A 26,082-nucleotide genomic window follows, 5' to 3' on the forward strand; every position below is an offset into this window, starting at 1 on the left:
GCATATTATAATGATTTTCTGGAAAGGATCGTGTTATAATGAAGAATGGAGGAATGATGCTGAAAGTTTAGCTTCAACATAAATGACAAAAAAAATCATAATAACATACACCATAGCTCTATAGTTTGGGGTCTGTTTTATTTTCACATTTTTTTTTTAAAGAAAATTATTCTGGTAATTAAGGTGGCATTTACTAAATGTAAAATTAAAAAAAATCTATTAAAATGTTAAATAACTTACTCTATGTAGTTTCAAATAAAGTTATTACTTCAGTCATCATTGCTTTTATTACTACCATTAATAATTATAATAATTAATATTAGAGTGATTTCTGAAGGATCATGTGACTCTGAAGACTAGAGTAATGAAGCTGAAACTTCATTAAAATCACTGGAATAAATGATTAAATTAAATGATAAACTACTTTAGAACAGTTATTTTATAGTGCAATAACGATTCACAATTTTACCATTTGTACTGTATTGATGATATAAATCCAGCCTTGGTGAGCAGGAGAAGCTGATTTGAAAACATTTAAAAATCCTACTGACCCCAGACTTTTGACTGCTACTCTATATCTATATAACAAATAAAAAAGGAATTACTTTTTTAAATATATAAAAAAAGAGAAAAGTGTGTCGTTAGACGGTCCAGTTGTTACTGCAACTAAAGAAGCGCAGCCTTAGTGATCATGAGACCATAAAATAAAAAATGAAAAAAGACAAACTAAGCATTTGGTAGTGTGACTTTATTACTGTATGTAAATGAATATAAAACAAAGGTGCAATTGAACAAAAATATTTAAAAACAAAATGGTGTAAAACCTTTCATTCAGAAAGTCATGAGTTTATAGAGCTATAACTTAAAGCTGTATATTTTGAACAAAATCTTGACAGTCAAATACACTTAAAATGCAAGTAGAGACAGCCAAAAACAAATATTTGCCAATCTCCAAATGATTCTGAACATTTATTTTCCATTATAACGCAAGGTTGAAGATTGAAGAAGATGGTTTACTCGAAAATGTTAATTTAATCATCCTCAGAATCAAAAGATATTTTGTAAACTGGTAGCCATTAGTGTTGCTCGATCATGGGGAAAAATCATAACCACAATTATTTTGGTAAATATTGTAATCACCATTATTTATTTTTGTGTTTAAATAATGTAAATACATTTCAAAGACCATGAAACAATCATCAGTACCATAGCAGAATGGGTAACTGAAAAACAAAAGAAAAGTGACATGATTTTAGATTTTTGTGTGAAATCCAGGTCAATTTGCTGAGAAAATGAACGTGCGTTGCTGGAAATGAAGAGATGTTATGTAATAATCATTTTATCTCTATTGTATTTTTTTTTTCATAATTGTTGAAGGTCAAACTTGAACTAGAAATTAAATTGTAATTAATTGAACAGCCTTATAAGCCACTGACATTGACCAGTTTGTCAACATTCTTCAAAATACTTTCTTTTGTGTTCATCAGAAAAAACAAACAGTACTAAGGACATTTTCATCATATTTTTAAGCTAAATTTATAGATAAATACATTTTTACAGCAGAAATGTATTTACCACAAACTGCTTCAAAACTGTGTTGACAAATCCTTCTAAAATGAGAACAAAATGAGTACAGCTTTTGATCTCCAAAAATCCGCCTGAACGTTGCCTCAAACATCAACTCAAGCCAACGCAAAGCAGCGGCGCTCATCTCTCTGCACCATGTGCTTATTAAAGTGCATGTATGACCAGAGTTTGGAGCAGTCTTGATTAGTGTCCAGATGATCTACAGCATAAATGATTTCCTCCAGCACCTCATTGGGCAGCACGGACGAAGCGTTGAGCCTGAACTTCTTCAGCAGGTCCTCCTGACTCAGCGGTTTCCTCCAGTGACCGTAAAAAGTGTCGCAGCGTGCAGTAAACATTTCCCCTTGCGTCGACAACACAGTGATTTCACAATACATCTTTTGAAAGCTGGAGTGATTGTCCTGCGGGTTCTCCAGCTCTACTTTCAGCAGCAGCTCTTTCAGGACGCTTCTGTTCATCTGAGCTCTGCTGAAGGACTGAACGTTGACTTCGCCGTCCAGCAACGCAGTGCAACAGTTGAACTGGAAAGAGTGTCTGGCCTGGTGTTCGGTGACCGGAAGTGGACAGTCCACATATCTGGACGAGGGAACTCTGAGAGTGATCTTCTTGATTTGACTGAGGTCTGCATTGGGGTGTTTGTCTAAAAATTTGGCCCTCGCTTCTATTGCTGCATCTGCTACCCAGTGCATGCCGAGGTGAGCGGGGAAGCGTTTTTGCGCGATGTCCTGCTCTTCTAGCACCCATCTGTAGTGAGAATTAGGGGTGACCTCGGCTAGCGGGTGAGGGACGTAATCTGGATAGAAGGACCCGAAGCCAGATGGAAGATCCAGAATGTGTGTGTTGCCCACGAGGCCGAAAAGAGCGAGCTGAGATGCCTCTAAACCGCCCCGGGCAGCATTGCCCATGTGGAGGGGTTTGGTTTGGGTGGCAGCGTTGGCCATGGGGGCTCCTGCAGATGAGCAGGCGATTGCTAAAGCTGCGATACTCTGAGCTGCCGGCAGACGCAGGAGTTTAGCTGTCGCTGCTGCGCTGCCCATCACACCAACAACTGCAGGAGGGTGAAATCTGAAACACACACACACAAAACAATCTGTCAATGTCGAACTAATCAGAAAGCAAATCATTAAAAGCCGCAATAAAGTTTCTCATTAGAGCTGAATTCTGGTCAACTCTAATACATATGTGCAGATGAAGTACCGGCAGCTCATAGTTTTTTTGTAAATCTGCAGGGTTGCATTTTCAACATCATAAGTTTAAGAGGGATCAGGCACCTATAATGTGATTGACAATGAAAAAAAGACCCTCGAAATCTCTCGCCACATATTAAAATTCACATTCATTCACATGTAGATAAAGTTTTTTTTTTAAACAGGATTTTTTTTTTCAGTACACATGAATTTACACTACAAACATTGTGTTTGCATTTTATGACTTAAAGATGTTAAAGACTTATTTGATTAATATACATTATTGAAAATGAGTTGATGTACATTCAAGTTTTTTAAAACTAAAAGTCATTAAAAATTTAAGTAACACGTAACACTTTTATTCAGCTAGCAATGGGTAAAATTGATCCAACATTGATATTAAAGCTTGTTATATCTTTTGTCAGAATATTTATATTTCCAATAAGTTGTTCTTTTGAAATTTTTTATTCATCAATGAATCTTACAAATTTTATTTATGCAGTGCCACAATTTTAACCAATGATAATGAAAATCTTAAAATGTTTACATTTGAAATAATATTTATAAATATTAAATATAATTATTATTATAAATTAAATGTATTATTATTATAGAAAATATAATTAGTAGTATAACCGTTTTATTGGTATTATTAGTAAAAAAAACAAGAGACTGACAAACTAATGACTATTGAAAATTCAGTGTTAAGCTACAATACAGGAAGACACTTTATTTAAATGTTATATTGTACACATTTTATTTTAATATATAATACTAGAAATATACAATATTTTAAACTGAAATATTATTTCACATTTTGCTTTATTTTGATCAAAACAATGTAGCCTTCGTGAGCATACAAAGCTTTGAATGTGTTTCAAAAACATCCGGAAACACCTCTTTAATCCCAATAGTAGTTTAATTACATTTTGTATTATGTAACTGATTATTCATTAAATAATTATTAGTTAAGCATTTCTGAATATGTTATGAGTTATGTTTTGTGTTTTTCTTAATAAAATTACTTACATGATACTTTCACAAACAATTGAAAATATTTTAATTACTAATTGAAGAGTTCAGATAGAAAAACCTCTAAATGCCGTCTGAAATTTTCCTCTAAAATTAGTATTTTTATCAGATTCCTGTGTGTTTGTTCATTAATATCACTTTTATGGCAAATAATAAGTCCTTTTCCTGGTCTTTAAAGTGAAATATCTCATCATAAACATAGGAGGATACTTTTTTTTTTTTGATAGAAATTTCAGACGGCACGTTTTTGCATCTGAATTCTTCAATTACTCTTATTATACCACAGATACTGCACACCATGTTTCAGTTTCATCACGACTAAATTCTACTAGCCAAAAGATTACATGATTAGATCAAAATAAATGGGGTCAAAAACATTTTTGAAAATCTGTTTTACCTTTTGGGAATGTTGTGTGCCTCTTTGGAAAACCTCAGCAGTCTCCCCTGAATCTCTATGCCCACATTGAAAGCCAGCAGTAGCTCCAGGCCAGAGGGTTTAACAGGCAGTGTTTCAGCCAGTGCCAGGAGAGCTGGCAACACTGCGCCTGACGGGTGAGTGGCTGGATGCCAGGTGTCATCAAAATCCATAGAGTGCACCTATAATATATATCCCAAAAACACTGTCAAACTACTCATGCATATTCCTTATTAGAAAGAGACTGCATTATACTTAAATTTCAGTTCACTTTTTAAACTTTTAAAGTTCACTTTTTCAAAAAGTGCAAATGCTGACATCATTTACTCACCCTCAACTTGTTCCTAACCACTTCTTTTTGTTGATAAACACAAAAGATAATGAATTGACTAACATTGTAGGAAAAACTAATATTATGGAAGCAAATGGTTATCAGTTTCCAATGTTCTTCAAAACATCTTTTGTGTTCAAGAGAAATTAAATGACAGAATTTCATTTTTGAGTGAACTATCCCTTTTAAAAAAGTGAAAGTCTTAAGAATTCAACTGAAACTACTTTAATAAAGTTACACAAAAATACAGTACTGTCTTGGCTTATATTTAACTTGCTGTTTTAAGTCAGTTTAATCTAATGTAAGTTAAAATGACTTTAAAGTTAATATGATTGAACTAAAACAAAAAAACATCAACTTTACTAGTCATTTTAATTTTCAAACTGATATTAAAAATTATGTACATAAAAAAATAAGTTACTGTCTAATTTTAGCAAGTTACACTCGGCTTAAACAAGATTTCACCTGTAACTTGAAGTGAGTTTAACATACTGTCAGCAACTCATGTATTTACAGTGAATTTCAAAAGACTTACCGCAACACCATTAACAAAAGCAGCATACTGAGGTGGAAGAGATGATCCTGGTCTTCCCCAGACCTTGCTGTTCTCCAGCGCTTGCTGCCTCTAATTCATAAATGATCAAAGCAGAGTCAGACATAAAAGCAGTAGAACCGAACAGTGTGCTCAACACAAACACCACACCACACACTCACTTGGCTGCACTGAAGCACGGTGTTAAAGACCGGTGTTCTGGTTCCAATCAAACCCACTCCCAGTGTGTCCAGAATCATCCGCTTGCTCCTTCGGATCACTTCATCTGTCAGATGGGATGTGCTCAGACAGGACACGGCTGCCCCAAAACTGTCCGTAACACTCTGAGAGAAGAGCAGAAAAAAGAACACTCTCTTTTAACAGCTCAATATTGTTAAAAATGATTTTCTTTTTTTGTTTTGTTTCTAGTCCAAATATCTACAAATTCTTAAATCAAGAAGCATTTTCTAGATAAGCAAAACATATTATCTTGTTTTAAGAAATAAAATGCCAAAATTAAGTACATTTTTCCTCAAATCAAGCAAAATAATCTGCCAATGGGGTAAGCAAAATAATCTTGTTTTTTGATTTGTGATAAGATTATTTTGCTTACCCTATTGGCAGATTATTTAGCTTGATTTAAGGAACATTTTTGACATATTATTTCCTAAAATATGTTTTGCTTGTTAAGAAAATGCTTCTTGATATAAGAACTTTTAGATATTTGGACTAGAAACAAGACAAGAATTCTAAGTAAGAAAAGCATTTTTTTGCAGTGAACACTTTTTAGGTGCATTTGAATTTTAAATGTAGCAAAGAACAATACAATGAGTCAGACAATACATAACTAAATAAATAAGGCTGCTGGACAAAAGACATTTTAGTTGCAAATAAATAGTGAATGAAATGTTAGGTAAAAGTGAATACCTTTCGGATCATTGTGCGAGCTCTGAATCTTGATTTGACCAGTTTGACAGCCTTATATACTAACATCTCTACTGGCAGAACGACCTCACTAACCACCAACTTTCCAGTGTTACTAAACCACAATAGCGTGAAGAGCAGTATTTCACAATTTGTGACTACCTTATGGTATCACGCATGCGCAGCTCACACAGTTCACATTGGAAGGACATTTTTAATCATATGTTTTGATTTTGCAATATTCTTTACACTGAATATTTAGTAAGATGTAAAAGAAATGGTTTTGAATAAACTAGTATATGTATATACTAGTTTAGGGTCAGTAGGATTTTAAAATGTTTTAAAATAAGCTTCTCCTGCTCACCAAGGCTGCATTTGTTTCATCAAAACTACAGTACAAACTGTTAAACTGAAATGTTTTTGCAGTATGAAATAACTGTTCAGAATTAGTTTATCATTTAATTTAATCATTTATTCCTGTGATTTTAAAATGAATTTTCAGCTTCATTACTCCAGTGTTCAGAGTCACATGATCCTTCAGAAATCACTAATATTCATAGTAATAGTAATAGAAGCAAAAATGACGGGAGTAATAATTTTATTTGAAACTACATACAATAAGAAAGCAGTTATTTTAATAAATATTTTAATAAATATTTCACAATTTAAAATGTTTTTACATTTAATAAATGCCGCCTTAATGAACAGAACCATTTTCTTTAAAAAAAAAAAAGAAGAAAAAAAACCTGACCCCAAACTTTTGACTGGTAGTGTGTGTGTATATATTAATCAAAAAATTTCTTTCACATGTGTTTCATCCTTTAAAGATCTGATGCACGGTAAAAAAAAAACAAAACAAAAAAAAACTCGTTGCCTTAAATTTTTAAGCTGAATCAAACTAACCTCATGAGTCATTTGAACTTACATTACATTAAACTGACTTAACACAGTTTGTGTAACTTTTCTAATTTATTAGAACATGCTAACTCAGTTTAATAAGTCACAATTTACTAAAAACATTGTCATGTCTAAGTAATCCTATGATGTTTTTCAGTGTGACATTGCTTCTGAATTTCGTATAAAGTGTTTTCATTTTGCATAAAATGAGAGTTGGCCAGAATTACAAATATTTTCAATTCATGTGATTAAATTAGATTATAACTGCAAATATTGCTTTCTTAACAACTTTGAAGTTACGAACTGTTCTTGTGTTGTCTGAAAACATTTAAAAAAAAAATTGACATTTGCTATGACAAGATTTTCACTTTTAAATTTATAAGAAATGTCATCAGCAGTTTTCTGAACAAAACAGATGTTTTTTTTAAACAATAAATCGTGAATCTAGAAACTGAGGATCTCAGGATGTGTTTTTTTACACATCTATATGTAATATAATTTTTTTAATGTATTTTACATAAATCTATGTAGAGGTTGTAAACTCCAGAAGTTCACTGTCCTTACATTAAACGTATTCTGCTTAGATGCTTTGGACTGTATAATCAGTTGATATCATATTAGAATATGAGCTCACATTTCCTGATCTCTTGAATCTGCAGTAAGTGTATCTCTCCAGCATTTGTGAAATCTGGAAATTCTTTTGCTATTGCGTATTAGAGTTTAAAGAGTACGTTCTGTTGGTCATTGCTTCCTCATAGTCACATGAGTTTGGCTCCTGTAAACTGAAAGAAATAGATGATTCAATGCATTTAATGTAAAAATCAAAAGTTTAAAATAGTTTAAGTTTTGCATATCATGTTTGTTCAAAGGGAAATGTTTAAAGATTAAATTATGTATTTTGATGCTGCACAATAAAACTGTATCAATAAATAGTATTATTTATACAGTATTATTTAATAGTATTATTTAAATATCAGTTAAGACTGATATTTTTGATGAACTCAACTCATTTCAGCTTACTGATGTACTCTTAAACTGAACTGGGTGTAAAATACACTCTAGGACTGTGTTCAGGTGCACAATGTGTGATCGATGCTTAAGAATTAAAGTGATTCACCAAAAGAAAATGAAAATTCTGTCATAATTTACTCACTCTTGACTTGAGTTTATTTTCTTCTTTTTTTCTGTTAAGTACAAAATATTTTCTAAAGAATAATGGAAACCGTAGGAAGCGTGAGACCACTTTTGTGGAGCACTCAAGACCAGGAGGTATAATACTCAATCACTTTGATGAGAGACATTGATTGAGGGATTTTATAATGACCAAAACTAAATTTCAGATGTCTTACAATGCGGTCTGTCCACTGGCTAGTCCATTAATGCTGATGCATCATGCCTATATTTTGTTATCACGTGATCTGTTAAACAAAATCACATGACTTATTTGATGAGCAAATTAGGTGGAAACATACCTATTGACTTCCATAGGAAAAACAAATACTATGGAAGTCAATGGCTTTCGGTTTCCAGCATTCTACAACATACTTTCTCGTGTTCAACAGAACAACACAACAAAAATAAAAAAAATAAAAACATCAACTAGTTTGGAACAAATCAAGAATGAGTAAATGATGACAAAACTGTCATTTTTGGGTGAACATACACTCATCCAGCTCCAGTTACACCTGATTAACAAATGATGGTTAAAACAATTGTCTATCCAAACAATATACACATAGCAAGGCGCCAGCTCAGTTCTCTTTTAGGGATCATGGAATGTCCAAGATTATCTGCTGAAGTTCAAAACAGATCATCAAAATAGGGAAGAACCACCAGTGTGGCCAGATTGGCTGCTCTGAGTAATTCAGAAACTGAAACTCCTGCACAGAACGATTTCTAGGGTTTACAGACAATAATCTGTGAAAGAAATGATATCCAGTGTGAGAGGAAGTGCTGAAGGCAAAAAATGTCTTGTGAAATTTAGAGGTCAGAGAAGAATGACCAGACAAAAGTCAAGCTGAAAGAAAGTAGCTCAAATAACTTCTTGTTAGAAAGGAGGCACAACAGTGAACTGTGAAGCAGATGAGCTCCAGCAGCAGAAGCACAAGAGCACAGCAACGACACTCAGCAAAGAAATCATATAAAATTAGAAGTTTTTTCTGGTCTGATGAAGCTGGATTTCTGCTGCAGCATTTGGCTGGTTGAAAATAAAACATACAAATATGTCATATAGTAAAAATTGTGATTCAGTGTAATGTTCATACATTTATGTTATATTCTTAAATAAACATAAATTGGCTTTCTTGGAATGTACAAATAAGTGTTGTTGTCTTAAACTGTAAAATGTTTCATTGAATTAACTTCATTGAGTTTCCCAGAGTTTGTGATTCATTGGTGTTTTCTGTGTATTTATGCTTCAATTTATGAAGCCTTGACCCTTTACTCACAAATATTATGTTGAAAAGAATAACAAAGCAACTTTTATTGACATTTTTGGTAGTTAGAAACAACACATTGTGCATTTCTGATTATGTAAATTAGGTTTCAAAATGGTTCGTATAAGCTATAGTATTTTTGTGTGGCGCTATTTTACAGTTTTTTAATTATTATTATTATTTTTTTACATTTTATTATCTACAGTGCTCAGCATAAGACCACCCCTCACAAATCTATCTTTTAAATTCAGATGTTTAATAGGAAGCAGTACAATATTATATTTGTGCATATACATTAGATTAGTCAGTACTGAAGCCAAATCTGGAGCTTATCTAACAAAATAACTTCTAACAGTCCAGAAACTAGTAAAGGCAAATTTATATGTTATGGAAAAATAATAAATACACATAAAAAAGAGGAAAAATCAAGAGAAGCAAAAAATGAAAGTTTAGTTGAAATTTTGCATTTTTTTGCAATATTTTGTTTGAATTTAATTGTGTTATCTTTCAATTTCAAAATTGTTTGGTGAACAAAAATATTATTTTATTAAATATATCTGTTTAATAAATCAGTTTTGTTTAAATACACCAAAATACATTGCCTATATTCACAAAAAAAAAAGGATAAAATATTCATTTTCTAAATGGGGTGTACTCAATTATGCTGAGCACTATTTTATCATACAATATTTTGAATATTGCTACTAAAAAGTCAGTAGGCTGCCTAAATGTTGCTTTGTTAATCTGTAGAATTAAATTGTCACCACTCAAATTTGTAGGAGCACAGATCATAGTCCTGGTATACACTTCAGAAGTGTAAAAAAAGAAAAACACCTGTGAATCGCAAAGGTACTTTTTAAAAATGTTGTGATTGATCGAAGTATCCAGGAAACATATGCAGCTTGTTAGAAGTCATACATTCAGTGTAACAAGGTCAATTAATCATTCTGAAATTATATCGGCCTTAAATAGTGACCATGTGGTTCTGAAGAAAAGTTTTTACTCTTAAATATTAGGTAGTTTCAACTTTTCATGGTGTGGTAACGTTACAAATGCTCATTACTCAGTAAAATGCCATAAAAATAATTATTGTTAAACAAATAAATAAATAAATGCAAACGGCAGGCCTTGTTGTAGGAGCTGAGCCTCCCTCCTTCTGGGAGATCTACACCAGGCAGTGCATGAGGTAAGACAAGAGAATCATCAGCAACGCACACCCAAGCCACAGACTTTTCTGAACTTTTCTACTTCTGGTCATGCAGCCAACTGAAGGAAAGCTTCTACCCACAATTAGGCTGATGAACACAACACACCTCGCACAAACTTTTTCCATACCCCTCACTGCATACCATTAAAATGTAGCATGCACTGCACTTTACCCAATCCTTACCTTAAAACAATATTGCCTACAACAATGACACACTATGTGTACACCTTTTTGACTGTGTACTCGTCCATCTGTGCCCATTTGTGTGCTTTACCTAATGAATTTATTGTCTTTTACGTATCTGTCAACACTGCTTATAGTATATTGTTTTTTTTTTTGAAGTATGTTGTAGTATTTTGCAATGTCTGGAGCCAGCACTTGGGCTTTTTACTCATCAGCAGTGGTGGATTTAGTGAATTGGGGGCCCTAAGCAATTCCCGCCATGGGGCCCAAAAGTTATAAAATGCATCTTTGCTATTTTCATTTATTTTTAATTTATTTATTTTGCACTTTTTTTTCTTATATCACTGCTTTTCTACATTTTGTTTTGATGCAAAACAAAAATAACAAAATGCTAAGCACCTTGTCAAACTTTTAAATTAATTAGTTTTCTTAAAATTAATTTACAAATAAAAATTTCATATAAACTACACTGAAAAAAAATATTCAAATATGATTCCTTGGATTTACAATTTTTTTTTAAGTTAAGTGGTTGTAAAAATTAATTTTAGCTAAATTTAAACAAACAAATTAAGTTTACTATTAACAAATTAACAATACTTAATTTAATGTGTTTGTTTAAATTCAACAAGGTAAGCGGCCGCTTACCTTGCTTAATGGTTAAATCCGCCCTTGGTCATAGTAGCCTACATGTGCCGCTGCTGCTGATTTGACAATAAAAGTGAATTGATTTAAAATGAATACAAACGTTTGCTGGCCAACTTGACGGCAGATTGGTAGCTGGTTGATAAAAGCCTGTAATAAAAGCAGTCACTCAGGCTCATGTTGTATCAGATCTAAACGTTTGCTAATCCTGTTAATAAATTACTTTTATAAGCGTTTTACTAGTAACCTACGTTTAACTGTGAAGTTTGGTAGCCGCAACTCTCACGTTCTACCACCAGATGTCGCTATTCTCTTTATCAAAAGGCACAAGAGAAATGTCAATTCTGTAATTAACTGTTTTCACCCACTGCGTGATAGATATGGGGGATATTTCGTTTATCCGTATATTTTTCCGCCATCTTATTATCTACATTTAGCATCCTTACACTTTTGTTGCATGAGATACACTAGCATCCGATCTTTGACAGCAGGAGGCATGCAAGCTGTTGGTCTCATTTTGTCAATAAAGCGTTAACATCGTTCGTCTTCTCTCCCCTCCCACAGCCTATTTAAACAAACATCTGCCCTTATCCCGAGCCTTTGGGAAGCCCTTTGCGCACAATCGCGAGTGACTGGCATCTTCAGCAGAGGAGACGCGATGGCTTTGGCAGACCCCGAGTGTGGAATATCAAACGGCGCTGATTCCGCGTCTCCGTTTTCCGTCATTATCGAACTTAACGTGGGAGGACAGGTGTATGTAACGCGGCACACCACTTTAATAGCCGTACCGGACTCTCTGCTGTGGAACATGTTCAGTAAGAAAACACCGGCTGAGCTGGCGCGGGACAGCAAAGGTCGTTTTTTTCTGGACCGGGACGGCTTTCTTTTCCGCTACATTTTAGACTACCTACGGGATCTAAACCTGGTTCTGCCGGACTATTTTCCAGAGAAAAGTAGATTACAGAGAGAGGCTGAGTTCTTTCAGCTGCGGGACCTTAGCAAGCTCTTGAGTCCCAAAATGAGTAAAGACAACTCCATCACTGACGAGATCTGCCAGAGTGACTCGGAGGAGCCGAGCGCGAGCGCGACTCCGGTGGTCGGACCCGAGACTTCTCGCACTCTGTCCGTCGCCAGCAGCGCACATTCTCCCTCCCTGGAGTCCAGAAAGTCTGGGTACATCACGGTTGGTTACCGAGGCTCGTACACAATGGGAAGAGACATACAGACAGACGCCAAATTCAGGCGGGTCGCGCGGATCACGGTTTGCGGGAAGACTTCTTTGGCAAAGGAGGTGTTTGGAGACACATTGAACGAAAGCAGAGACCCGGACCGGCCCCCAGAGAGGTACACCTCGCGCTATTATCTGAAATATAATTTCCTCGAACAGGCGTTTGACAAACTGTCAGAGTTTGGCTTCCAGATGGTCGCGTGCAGCTCCACGGGCACGTGCGCGTACTCCAGCAGCGACCCAAACGAGGACAAAGTCTGGACAAGCTACACAGAGTATGTTTTCTGTCGAGAATGAGCCAAAAGCGCTTTATTTAAGAGAGAGAGCGTGTGTACATAGGCGTCCTACTACGAGAGTGAAATTTTATCCGGTTAGGAGATGTGTATTGGAGTTTTCCTTCATTCACACAAAGCAAATATCTAGTTGTTTCCATAGAATTTTTAATGGCTGACTATAGGTATTGTTAGAAATAACAAACGCAGAATAACTTACTATCTCAGCACTTCCATTCAGAAATTCATAATTTCATTTTGTTTGCAGATAAAGATTTTTGTAAGTCAGATTCAAGGGCCTATTTGTAAAAAGATTCCCAGATGTGTTTTGTACTCGTTATTCTTTATGCATGCATCAACAAATGCTTCATCCGAACACTGCATAGAGAGCAGATTTGTAAGATTTTGATGAATGCTCTTAATGATATTTTTGTTACTGGGTGAATGATTTAAAAGATGATTCCACTTTAAGGAAAATCCATTTACTGAATCATTAAGCAACCATCTGGAAAGAGTTTGACATTCATCACTGCTAGATCTCAATGAGGCTTTCCCCTTAAATTCTGGTTCATCTTTTCAAATAGCTTAAACAACAAAAAATAGAACTGCTGCCTTAATTTTTTGTTGTAAAATATAGTGGTGCCAAAGTTACCTGCAGTAATTCTTTGCACTTTTAGACTAATTTGCATTTCAACGTTACAGATTAAGAAATTTGAGTTGAATATCTTAATCGTGGAGTGGATGGAAACAATGACATTACAACTTTATTCTTTGGCAAGGCTTAAAAGCGCTTAAACCATTTTGTATTTTGCACACATTTTGCTTGGATGAAAAGTGGGAATTATTTGGTTTACCTTTTCTTCTCTATATTGCAACAAAGTGCTCCCTTTTACTCCAGCATTGTAAAGTGTCTCTGTTGTCTGTTCTAAGAGTTGATCATTCAATAAATTATAATCTGTCATAATCTTTCAGCATCAGCCTCATTTTTGTTTGTTTCCAGTGTGCCAGAGTGGCTGGAGGGCATAACAAGACGTGTAACCAGCTGCTGAACACCTTCTGCGTGCTCTCCTGTTTGGTGTAAATGCATCCCATGATTTTTGTGTTTCTTTTTAAAAAGACCTTACATAGAAAAGCAAAAATGCATGTTTGAGTTTAAATAGGGTAAAAGTTACAGATGTCAGAGCTCTAACACAAAACATTAGTCTTTCAGGGAGAAAATGAATTGCAGGGAAATAACTGGCATTAACAAATCAGTCCTCAAGCTTGCTTTTTGGACGGATGGAGTATTATTAACTGAGCTCTTGAGAGGTTTGGGGGTCAGCCAGAATATTTCAGTGGCCTGATCATGGATCATTGCCAATCCTAATGAATGCAATATACAATAGATCCCTTTCCGTTTTGTGTGACACGAATGTTGTTGAAATGCAGATGGCGCAGCTGTGCACAAATATAGGTGGCATTATCATTTCAAGTGTAAATAATGAAAGGATCCAGCTGCAAGGTTAGGGTTACAGAACGGGTCTCTCTGTTTGCATCCATTGATGAAATCTGTACACAAGTATATATCATTCATGTGTCATGTGTAACTGCTACACAATGTAAACTACAAACCAGTGTGTTTCAGTCATTTTATTCAAATAAATAAATCAGTGATAGTAGAATTCACGTGCCCTAAAGACTGGGGCCAAATTGTACCATGTTTACAAAGAAAAGAGGACATAGAACTGAACTAGGGCTGTGCGAAATTGGAAAGATCTGATATTGCGATATTTTATTTTTCTGCGATAATTATCGCGATATGAATACAGTTTCAGGAGATTGTTTGAACAGCTCTATTTGATCATTTGCTGTAGAGTCTAATAGTATTTAGATACAGAAATGTATTAATCACAATGCAAAAAGCTTTTTTTAACTCTTGTTTCTAGTCCAAATATCAATAACATTTTCAGACCAAGTAAAAATATTTAGTTTTCACAGTCAGAAGAAATAAGTAAAAATGGTGTTAAATAGTCGTATGTTTGGTCACTCCCCCAGTTACAAAATTTGTACAGAAATTCAAAAATGACACTGACGTCTCTTGCTCTTTCTGTGATTGTCTGTTGCCCACTTGTTTTAGGAATGTCCCTTTGTTAAATCTTTCTGGTCTGATGAGAATCCTCGAATTGTTGAAAAGGTTTGTGGTGATTTTTATTTAAGCTATAGACATATTATTTTGGGATTTTACATGAAAGTAAAACAATTCCTTAATTCAACCTTTTGTATGAACCTTCATTTATTGGAGAGTTTTCTTTATACATAAATGTAAATATACTCAATGTTAGCCAAATTTAAAACCATTACAGTCTCATAACAAGCAGTTAAAACTTGCAAAAACATGTGCTTCAACATTCTTCATTAATTTTTTTTATCATTTTTAATGTGATCTGTTGTAATTGCCTGTTGTTATTGCAATAAAAACAAACAAAAAAAAACAAACAAACTAAAAACTAATTCAGACTGGACACTGCATATCTTTGCGATGTGAGTATTGTGGATGCGCACCTCAATGCTGAAACTATACATTGTGCAGCCCTAAACCGAACCATGAAGCACCCCAGTTAATTAGCTGATGTGATTCAGAGACCTATATCCTTTGTGACTAACAGAACTCATTTGTGATGCAAATGTCAGAGGAGAACTTGGGGATTTAACATGTTGATAGTTGAGATAGACAAAAAGCAGATTTTGTATGGAATTATTATCAATAATTCAGATTTAGATCAACGAACAGCATAAAGATGTCCATTTCTGAACATCTTCTGAACATCTATCACCATGTTCCAGCTTCCAGCAAAGTCTTTGTTCTCTTAGAAAACCTTTCTTGTCCCAGAAAACCAGATCAAAGAACTGCGTAACAAAACATACCACAAGACTGACTTCAGTCAGAAGAAAATGTGATTATTCAAATTAAATTCTTCGCTAAAAATAACCATTACTCTCAGCTGGGAAATGTATTAATGGTCTGTTCACTCATCGCACCACTCTGTTCTTTGTCAAGGAGTGTGTTAAGTAAAACATACATTTTAATGGTTGTGTTGGGTAGATTACAAATTGCAGTCCAATACAAATTTTAATTTACAAAATGACACATCTGTATTCCACATTTTAAGCAATTTAATCAGAGTGGCTTAGTGGTTAGAACTGTCATCTCACAGCAAGAAGGTCACTGGTTCGAGTCCCGGCTGGCCCAGTTAGCATTTCTGTGTGGACTTTGCATGTTCTCCCTGTGTTTGCATGGGTTTTCTCTGACTGCTCCAGTTTCCCCCCACAGTCCAAAGACATGCGCTTTTTGAATAAACTAAATTGGAGTGTATGAGTGTGGGTGTTTCCAAAAACAGGGTTGCCACTGGAAGGGCATTCACTGTGTGAAACATATGCTGTAATAGTTAGTGGTTCATTTCGCTGTTGCAACCTCTGTAGAGACTAGGCCGAAGTAAAATAAAGTAATTTAAGCAGGATACAGTGTAATCATTAGATTTTTTTCACATTACTACTGATCTAAGCTGTTGATCAGATCTATTTGATTATTTTTTGACCATACTGATCTAAAATACATTGTCAAATTAAAATGACATTTTCTTTTATGTTATTAACAACATTTAGTGAATTAAACATTACACCAGGTTAGTGCTCTGAAACCTGATTGCATAACACAGATTTAATCATTTACCCACAACTGCTGACTAGTTGAAGTAATTTATAAAGTTTCCAGCCTTTAACTTTAGTACATAGGATTTTATATAGTCAAATATGCAGCAAACCTCATGGTGGAATTTAAGTACAAAATATTTAATGCTGCATCAAAACTGCACAGACACACAAAAGCCAAGCAAAAAAAAACCTGTAGTCTTTAATTGCTGAATGTTCATGAAAGCCAATAAATTACAACTGAAATTTCTGCCAGCACCAGAAGTTGAGGCACAGTCATGCGGAGTGGCTACTACCGCAGTCAAACTAAGAAAAAAAACATTCCCCATATTTTCTTTAAAAAAAAGCCATGATCAAAATTAACACTGGAGGTAGTTTTTGTTTGCTATAGCTGGCATTTCAGTACTGTGATTGTCAAGTAATGTAGACGAGGCTTATTGCATATGCACATTTTATTTTACTTTTTGGCACTAAAAACATTTGAGTGTGATTGGCTTATAGCTGGGGTCATGTTTGTACAGTTTGATAAGCAGCAATTAAAAAAGGCTATTATAATTAATGAATGATCATTTAGTTGCATTCATAACATGTTACTCTACTGATATACATTTAAGAAAGCTAATGAGGTTACAACAGCTGCCATACACTTAAAAGAATTTAATTAGAGAGTATGTTAAACATTCCCTGAGCTGGTGCTAACAGTCAGTCCATGAGGCATTTATATTTTACTTGTGGAAATGCAGAACCATTAATGTTCACATTGCTTCTATACATTTATAACCTGACTTCTTGACTGAATTGAACACCTGCTTCCAGCACTAAATCTAGAACAGTTCCGCGCTTTAATTGCTACCAATGTTTACAGACATAGTATTTGCAAGATGGATAGAGTATGTGTTTTGTTTTTAAAATGGATTCTAGCGTGGCAAAGTGGTTTGGTGTATAATCTGCAACCAGAGCAATTAAGTGACAGATAAATGCAGGGTGATTTATTGTATAGACGCATTATCACGGGAGGGAAGAGAGTGCTTTTTGACATCTTTGAAAACATTTGGAAATAAACCTTTGACAACTCCATTTATAACAACCATGAGCTGTAGTCTCTCAGGAAGACACATTAACGGTTTAGCAGATCATCGCCTTGAACACTCAGCCGCCTCTAGAGACTTGAAAACCGGTTTATGGTGTAGTTCTTCTACTAGAAATAAAACTCCAGTTGAGCTGTTGCACTGCAAATTACTTATTATTATTATTATTATTACTATAACTTACATTTATCCGGTCCAATATGTGACCCTGGAGTCTTATGTTGCTCTAGTATATTTTATATAAGATAAAATAGCTATAAACATAAGAAAATAGCTAAAAATTGTGTATGGGTCAAAGTTATTGATTTATATTTTATACCAAAAACATTTGGACATTAAGTGAAGATTATGTTCCATAAAGACCCTTTTTTTCATACCATAGATATATAAAAACCTGAGTTTTGATTGGTGATGTGCATTGCTAAGAACTTAAATTGGTCAACTTTAAAGGCGATTTTCTAAATATTTAAATATTTTCAATAGTATCATCTCTGCAAAATTCTGCCCTATCCTAACAAATCATACATCAATGGAAATATTATCTATTCCTATATATATTTCAGATAATGCATACATCTCAATTTAAAAATTACACCTATGACTGGTTTTATGGTCTATGATTATATATGAAACAAGAATAAGAAAATGACTTAGCATCTGCACTGACAAAAGTCTTGTCGTTAATCCTAGCTGTTCGAGCAACAAATCAAACACTGCAGTAGACCTAGTGGAACTCATATGGACTCACAAAAATCAGTCAAGTTTGGTGAAGGAAATATCATGGTTTGGGGTTACACTCAGTATGGGGGCGTGCAATAGATCTGCACAGTGGATGTCAACATCAATAGTCTGATTAGGATATTTGTGCTGCCAATTATATTACAAATCACAGGAGAGAGCAAATTCTTCAGCAGGATAGCACTCCTTCTCATACTTCAGCCCTTACTCCAAAGTTCCTGAAAGCAAAGAAGGTCAAGGAGCTCCAGGATTGGTCAGCCCAGTCACCAGAAATGAACATTATTGAGCATGTTTGGGGTAAGATGATGGAGGAGGCATTGAAAATGAATACAAAAAATCCCGATGAACTCTGGGAGTCCTGCAAAAATGCTTTCTTTGCCATTCCAGATGACTTTATTGATAAGAGTCACTGCAGAGATGTATGGATGCAGTCCTGCAAGCTCAGGGGAGTCATACACAATATTAATTATGTTTCCACTGCACTATGACTTTATGTTCTATATTGTACATCATTTCTGTTCATCATTTAAGCGACAATACTTTTGTCAAAGCAAAGCCAGACCTTACTGTCATAATTAAATAATTAAAAATCAAGGCATGATCATATTTTATTTTGGTAAAATAAGCGCAATCTTGAGGCCTTTGCCTTCCATATAAGCCACTTCTGATGACAAATGATCAACTAGAAGTCAACTTATTTGTTCTTCTGAAAACTTGGATAGACAGCAAGACTTTTGTGAGGTTGTGTATATTTTCTTGATTTATTTAATAAACACAAGTAGTATATGTCAGACACATTATGTCTATATTATCAAATACTGTTGCATCATTCAGCTGTGACTGAGTTTAAGAAGTTTTGAATAGTGTGTAACAGAAATGACTGCATGTGTTTAGTGACCAGGCTGGTATTTCACACCATTTCGTTTCAGTGACATCACTAAACTGTGCTTCAGACGTCAACATCTGAAAAGACCAGACAAAAGTTTCAATTATAGGAATTATTGTAGTCTTGACAGAATGACAGCGTCTTTTCACTGAGCAGAAATTATACAGGCCTAAAATGTCCTTTTAAAGCGTATTGTTGCAGCACATGAGAGATTCTACAAATGTTTACAAGAGGAAAAACATTACAATGGCTGACTGACAGTTAGCTTTTAATGCGCTGGTGCATGGATAAATAAGATATGATGTAGTTAGAACAGGGGGAAAGAATTCATTCATTTTCCTTCAGATTAGTCTGTATTTCAGAGGTCACCACAACAGATGAATGCTTCCAGCGTACAGTTTATGCAGCAGATGCTCTTCCAGCCGCACACCAGTACTGGGAAACACTCATACACTCATACGTCATGGACAATTTAGTTTATTCAAATACCAACTGACACAGAAATGCCAACTGACCCATTGTGACAGCTGTCGCACAAGTTATTAATGTAAATAGAAAATAATATAGGGCCTAATAACAATCCCTGCGGCACTCCTTTGGGACTCAAACCAGTGACCTTCTTGCTGTAAGGCGATCGTGCTAACCACTGAGCCACCATGCTGTCAGAGAAAGAATATTTTATAGCAAATATCATAATGATTATGTTTCAATGCACAATGGTAAAGGTATAATGTCACTTTCAATAAAAAAATAAAAATAAAATAAAAAAACCTTGTGAAATGACTTTGTACACTCTCAGAAATAAAGGTACAAGAGCTTCCACTGGGGTGGTACCTTTTCTAAAGGTATGTATTTGTACCTAAAAGGTCCATATTAATACAGGAAGGGTACAGATTAGTACCTAAAAGTACCAAAGTGTAAAATTTTAGGCACTAATTTATATTTTTGGGGTACCAATATAAACCCTTTATGTACAAATGTATAGCTTTTGATAAGGTACCACCACAGTAACAGCTCTCGGACCTTTATTAAACGTATAAATATATTAGCGTTTCATTAGTGTTATTTGAAGCAATTTAACAAACAAAAGTCCAGTAATTAAATAAACTAACTTCCTTCATTTAGAATAAATGTCTATCCAGCCTTGTGATTGCTTTCTATTAAACTGGCGACTGAATTTGTCAAAGCTAGTAAATGTAAAACAGTGCTCGCTGGCTCTCTTAAACTCTTTCTAGAAACTCAGTCAGGCACGTACAACTTTTCCCCCCGGTGTTGTCATCTGAGTTAATGTGCATTCGACTGCTGGTCACTATTTATCGTGTCCTTTAAATTACATTTTACAATGGCTAAATAGCAAGCTACATATCATCTTAAATTATTAATCATTTTACATAATTCAGCAATAAGGAAATTAAACAACGTGACACAAATGTGTCATACTAGGAATGCGTTTAAATTTGAGTCAGTCACATTAAATGAATAAAAGCCTTTGCAGTTATGAAGTGATGAAATGTATTGCAACTGCATTGTTTTCTCATTAAAGGAAGCTTCAAAGAAATCGAAAGAAAAAAGACAGAAATGGTGTCTATATCTACTTTAATATGCATAAGTGGACAACACAATGACATTCATTTAAAGATGATTCTAAATCAAAATTTTTTAATAATTCCTTTCCAGCTGGTTATATTATAGTACATTTAATGAGTTCATTTAGCATAGCACACAGCAAATGTTTTGATTTTTTTTTTTTTTGATGTGATTGTTAAAAAAAACCCCTGAATTTAATGAAATTTATGGGATTAAAGTAAAAATTGTGAATGCTAAATTAACCTGGATCAATTTTTAAATTATTATTAAAATAATAATAATAATAAAAACACTAACATGAATAATTCTAATAATGATAATAATAATAATAATAATAACAATAATTGTAATATTTTTAAAATAACAACAACAACAAGAACAATAAAAATAATTCTAATAATTCTAATAATAATAGTAATAATAATAACACCAACAACAGCAACAATACTACTTCTACTAATAATATTCATAATAATAACAACAACAACAATAATAATAATAACAATAATAATATTAACAACAACAACAATAATTCTAATAATAATAATAATAATAACAATAAATTTATTTCTAATAATAATAACAAAAACAACAACAATAACAACAATAATAGTATTAATTCTAATAATAATAATAACAACAACAACAATAATAATAATAATAATAATAATAATAACAATAATAGGTGACGCAGTGGCGCAGTGGGTAGCACGTTCATCTAAAATGTAAAATGTACTTTATTAGTAACTTGCTTTTCTTTCAGGTCTTCTTCTAAAGCAGCAAGCCATGAGCTGACTTTAATCCCGTCTTTAATCAAGTCCTCACAATAAACACTTCACACAGGTGTTATGCAAAACACTCGGAGGCTGTTTGACCTAATACATTAATAAGCAATTGGAGTCTGTTGGCCACAAAGCTGGCCTAATCCAATGAATAATTTGCTGGAGAAGCAGGTGACATTTGAGGGTCTGCATCATGTATGACTCATGCTTATATTTATATGCTCTCATCTGTTTGTGAGGTGCAAAGAATGTCTGAGAGTCTCCTCTCTATAGCACAAGAGTCAACATGGCCAAGAATGTATCAAGCAAACAGCTCAAATTACACAACAGATGGTTGAGCTTCATAGACAAGAAGGCTAAGCATGTCTTAAGGGACAACCTTGTGCATTTGTAATCATTTTAATTAAAACTCTAGACACTGTAGAAACCGCATCCCCCTGTCATATTTGTGTAATTATTTATTTTTATACAAATTTTCTTTTGGATTTGTGTCATATTGATTGTCATAGAAATTAAATTTAGCTAAACTGTTTAATAAACTGATATAAACTGACGTCTATACATTATTATCTTATTTTTATTCTTTTTAAATATTTCCTAATTGCTGTTTAGAGAGAGAAGTTTTAATAGCTAATTTCTAATAGCTAATTTATTATGTTTTTGCCATGATGACAGTACCGATCTGCCCTGTTCGTGAATATGCAATACCCCGCATATCCCCTTGAATTATTTTTACATTGACATTTTTTGAAGGCTCATGTGACTCTGAAGGCAAGACTAATAATGCTGAAATTCATCTTCAATATTCAAGATATAAATACCATTATTAGATACACTCACCGGTCACTTTATTAGGCAGACCTTACTTGTTGAACCCCCTTTTGCCTTCAGAACTGTCTTAATCCTTCGTGGCAAAGATTCAACAAGGTACTTTGGTCCATATTTTGGTTGACATGATAGCATCACACAGTTGCTGCAGTAGGCTCCATGCAGGCAAGCCCATGTCGGCCAGCCCATATCGGCCAGCCCATGTGGGCCCCACGCCCCCATCCCTAATTGTTTTACCAAGTATTGAGTCATGGGCATTCAATATAAACATTGATATATATATATATATATATATATATATATATATATATATATATATATATATATATATATATATATATATATATATATATATATATATATATATATATATATATATATATATTAGGGATGTGCGGAGCAGCCAGTATTTGTATCTGTATTTGTATTTGTTGAGGGGGGAAAAGTATTTGTATTTGTATTCGAGTAAAATTCAAAATGGCGTAAAAATATAGATTTTTTCTATTACACTTCTAATTTACGTTATAGTGTAAGTATTGTTTAATTATACCCATTATATAAATTATAGATATGCAATATTGAAATTGAAATATATGTTGCATGGGTAACACTTTACAATAAGGTTCATTAGTTAATGCATTTACTAACATGAACTAATCATGAACAACACATGTACAGCATTTATTAATCATAATTGAACATTTACTAATGCATTATTAACATTCAAGTCCATGCTTGTTAACATTAGTTAATGCACCATGAGTTAACATGAACTAACAAAGAACTACTGTGTTTTCATTAACTAACGTTAACTAACATGAACAAATACAGTAGTAGATGTATTGTTCATTATTTGTTTGTGTTAGTAAATGCATTAATTAACATTAAATAATGAACCTTATTGTAAAGTGTGACCGTTGCATGTTTATATGACTTATATGTATATCTTTGAAATGTAAACGTTAACTTGTATTTTAAATATATGAATTGAATTTAATTATTTAAATTAGAAACTAGATCTGCTTACTGCTAGTTAGAGTAGGCTATGTGTGTCAGAGAAGCAAGTGATTAAACGATACCTATCAACATTGGAATAAAAATTTACGAGATACGCCCCCAACAACCAATACAAGTATGGGAAGGAAAATAACCTCAAATGATAGAATACATAACAAACATTAGAAAAATTAAAAATAAAAAGTTTAGCCTATTAATATCAAAAGTTTGTTAATTTTTTTTACTTGAATTATTTAGCGATTCCTCCGCATACCACTAAAAGGAAGCCTGCTTACCATTTGTGGTACATGTTCCACAGTTTAAGAATCTCTGCTCTATTGGATTGAGAACTGGTGACTGTTGAGGCCAGGAGGCAAATATATTTGAGTACAATGAACTCACTGTCATGTTCAAGAAACCAGTCAGAGATGATTCACGCTTTATGACAGGGTGCATTATCATGCTGGAAGTAGCCATCAGAAGATGGGTACACAGTGGTCATAAAGGGATGGACATGGTCAGCAACAATACTCTGGTAGACTGTGGCGTTGACACGATGTTCAATTGGTACTAATGGGCCCAAAATGTGCCAAGAAAATATACCCCACACATTACACCACCACCAGCCTGAACCATTGATACAAGGCAGGATGGATCCATGCTTTCATGTTGTTGACACCAAAATCTGACCCAACCATCTAAATGTCGCAGCAGAAATTTCAACTGAAATTCAGACCAGGAAACGTTTTTCCAGTCATTTATTGTCCAATTTTGATGAGCCTTTGGAAATTGTATAGCCTAAGTTTTCTCTTCAAATCTGACAGGGGTTGGCACCCGCTGTGGTCTTCTGCTGCTGTAGCTCATCTGCCTCAAGGCTGGATGTGTTGTGAATTTAGAGATGCTCTTCTGCATGCCTCGGTTGTAACGAGTGGTTATTTGAGTTACTGTTGCCTTTCTATCAGCTCAAACTGATCTGCCCATTCTCCTCTGACCTCTGGCATCAACAAGACATTTGCGCCTACAGAACTGCCGCTCACTGGATATTTTCTTTTTCAGACAATTCTCTGTAAACCCTAAAGATGGTTGGGTGTAAAATCACAGTAGATCAGCAGATTCTGAAATACAGACCAGCCTGTCTGGCACCAACAACCAAGTCACTTAAATCACATTTCTTCCCATTTCTGACGCTCGGATTGAGCTGCAGCAGATCGTCTTGACCATGTCTACTTGCCTAAATGCATTGAGTTGCTGTCATGTGATTGGCTGATTCGAAATTTGTGTTAACGAGCAGTTGGACAGTCGGAGCAGTCGGTGTACCTAAAAAAGTGGCCAGTGAGTGTATATTCAAACAGAAAACACTAAAACATTTTACAGTGTTTTACTGTATTTTTATCAAATAAAAGCATATGAGTTGTCTTTCATTAAGTATGAGTATGTCATAGAGTATGTATGGAGAATGTTTTCATGTATTAGAAAATGCGCAGTCGCACAGACAATGTAATCTTGGTGAAAAACACACATCTGTTCCTCGTTGTGCTATCAGCAGATGTCTGCTTCTGCCTTCCCATGTTATTAAGAGCACGCAGCTTCAGTATATCAGAAGAGATTGCTTCCATATTAAAAAAACAGTTCAGCTGTTTTATGCAAGCACAATCTGTCTTTGGAGCGTGAAATATTTCACAGCAGTGACCTGGACTGTGATTTCCTGGTTGGCTTGCTCCAGAAATAAAAATCACTTCAAAGTCCCTCTTTAATGTGATAGAATAAGATTAAACAGCAAGAGGGCAACAGATCTTTCATTGTCCTTTGTGAAACATGTTGTGAATTCAAGAAGAAAAAATAAAGTTTATATTATGTCAAGAGATACAGCCTTGTTCAGAGCTAGGGTTGCTATTAAAAACATTTTCACAGGTTATATGAAAGAAGTTAATTCAGAGATAAGTAAAAAGTCTTCAATGGAAATGCTAGTGAAGTGCTTGGCAACGGCTGCATTTTTGGATTAGCTTCAGGCACAGTCATCTTGTGGCCCAGCTGTGAGATAAGAAAATCTCAATGTTTGGCTCTTGAATAATGGCTCTTGAATATATGCATTTACAGCATCAGGTGAAGGAGGGCAGACTTTTTTTTAAAAATAAGACTTTACAGGCAAAAGCGTTGTTTTTTCATGTACATAGACAATTTGCTTCTATAACCAATACCAAGTGTATCCAAAATACACATTTAGGTTTTCTACACGTTTTCTTTTTTCTACACTTTATTTGCTGTAGATTTCCGCTTCATTACATTTATTTTAAGGTTGTTCCTTAAAAGCAGAGTTTTTTTTTTCAAGATACTGGAAAAATAGTATAGTGCGTTGCAGGAATACTTCTGTTCATCTTGTCTTTTTTTGTAAAGCCAAATTTAAATGTTCAATATTAATATACTTTTAGGAATTCTTGGTTAAAAAACATATTTCTATCAAAATGATCAATACAAGTCCTAAAAAAGCCAATAAGCAACTAAGTGGAAAAGGAAACAGCTCAGCACAGCATCAAACAACCCCCTAATTGTTTTACCCACAAATCTGTTTATCTTCATCAAGAAGGAGTCGATAGACTGTTTCCAAGGGGGTTTGTTTC

General features: G+C 34.2%; 2 protein-coding genes across 2 annotated transcripts; one reads left to right on the top strand and one right to left on the bottom strand.

Moving 5' to 3' along the window:
- Positions 1 to 385: 385 nt before the first annotated feature.
- Positions 386 to 6,218, bottom strand: acod1 (aconitate decarboxylase 1). The gene is made up of 5 exons (NM_001126456.2): positions 6,012 to 6,218; positions 5,267 to 5,428; positions 5,088 to 5,177; positions 4,204 to 4,403; positions 386 to 2,652 (listed from the first exon to the last, which is right to left on the bottom strand). The coding sequence occupies exons 1-5, from the start codon at positions 6,021 to 6,023 to the stop codon at positions 1,683 to 1,685; spliced, it is 1,434 nt and encodes a 477-aa protein (NP_001119928.1). The 5' UTR covers positions 6,024 to 6,218; the 3' UTR covers positions 386 to 1,682.
- A 5,750-nt stretch (positions 6,219 to 11,968) lies between these two features.
- Positions 11,969 to 13,836, top strand: kctd12.1 (potassium channel tetramerisation domain containing 12.1). The gene is given in 1 exon segment (NM_194405.2): positions 11,969 to 13,836. A coding segment is annotated over 1 exon segment (867 nt). The 5' UTR covers positions 11,969 to 12,030; the 3' UTR covers positions 12,898 to 13,836.
- Positions 13,837 to 26,082: the final 12,246 nt, after the last annotated feature.

This window comes from Danio rerio, chromosome 9 (assembly GCF_049306965.1).
Source record: "Danio rerio strain Tuebingen ecotype United States chromosome 9, GRCz12tu, whole genome shotgun sequence".
In the NCBI taxonomy this organism is placed as follows: Eukaryota; Metazoa; Chordata; class Actinopteri; order Cypriniformes; family Danionidae; genus Danio; species Danio rerio.

Bases quoted from the DNA above. Each gene is read 5' to 3' on its own strand.
- acod1 (NM_001126456.2), bottom strand. The intron at 5,178-5,266 runs GTGAGTGTGTGG...TTTATGAATTAG, and splicing joins CCGTGCTTCAGTGCAGCCAA to AGGCAGCAAGCGCTGGAGAA. The intron at 2,653-4,203 runs GTAAAACAGATT...TGTGTGTTTCAG, and splicing joins GCACACAACATTCCCAAAAG to ATTTCACCCTCCTGCAGTTG.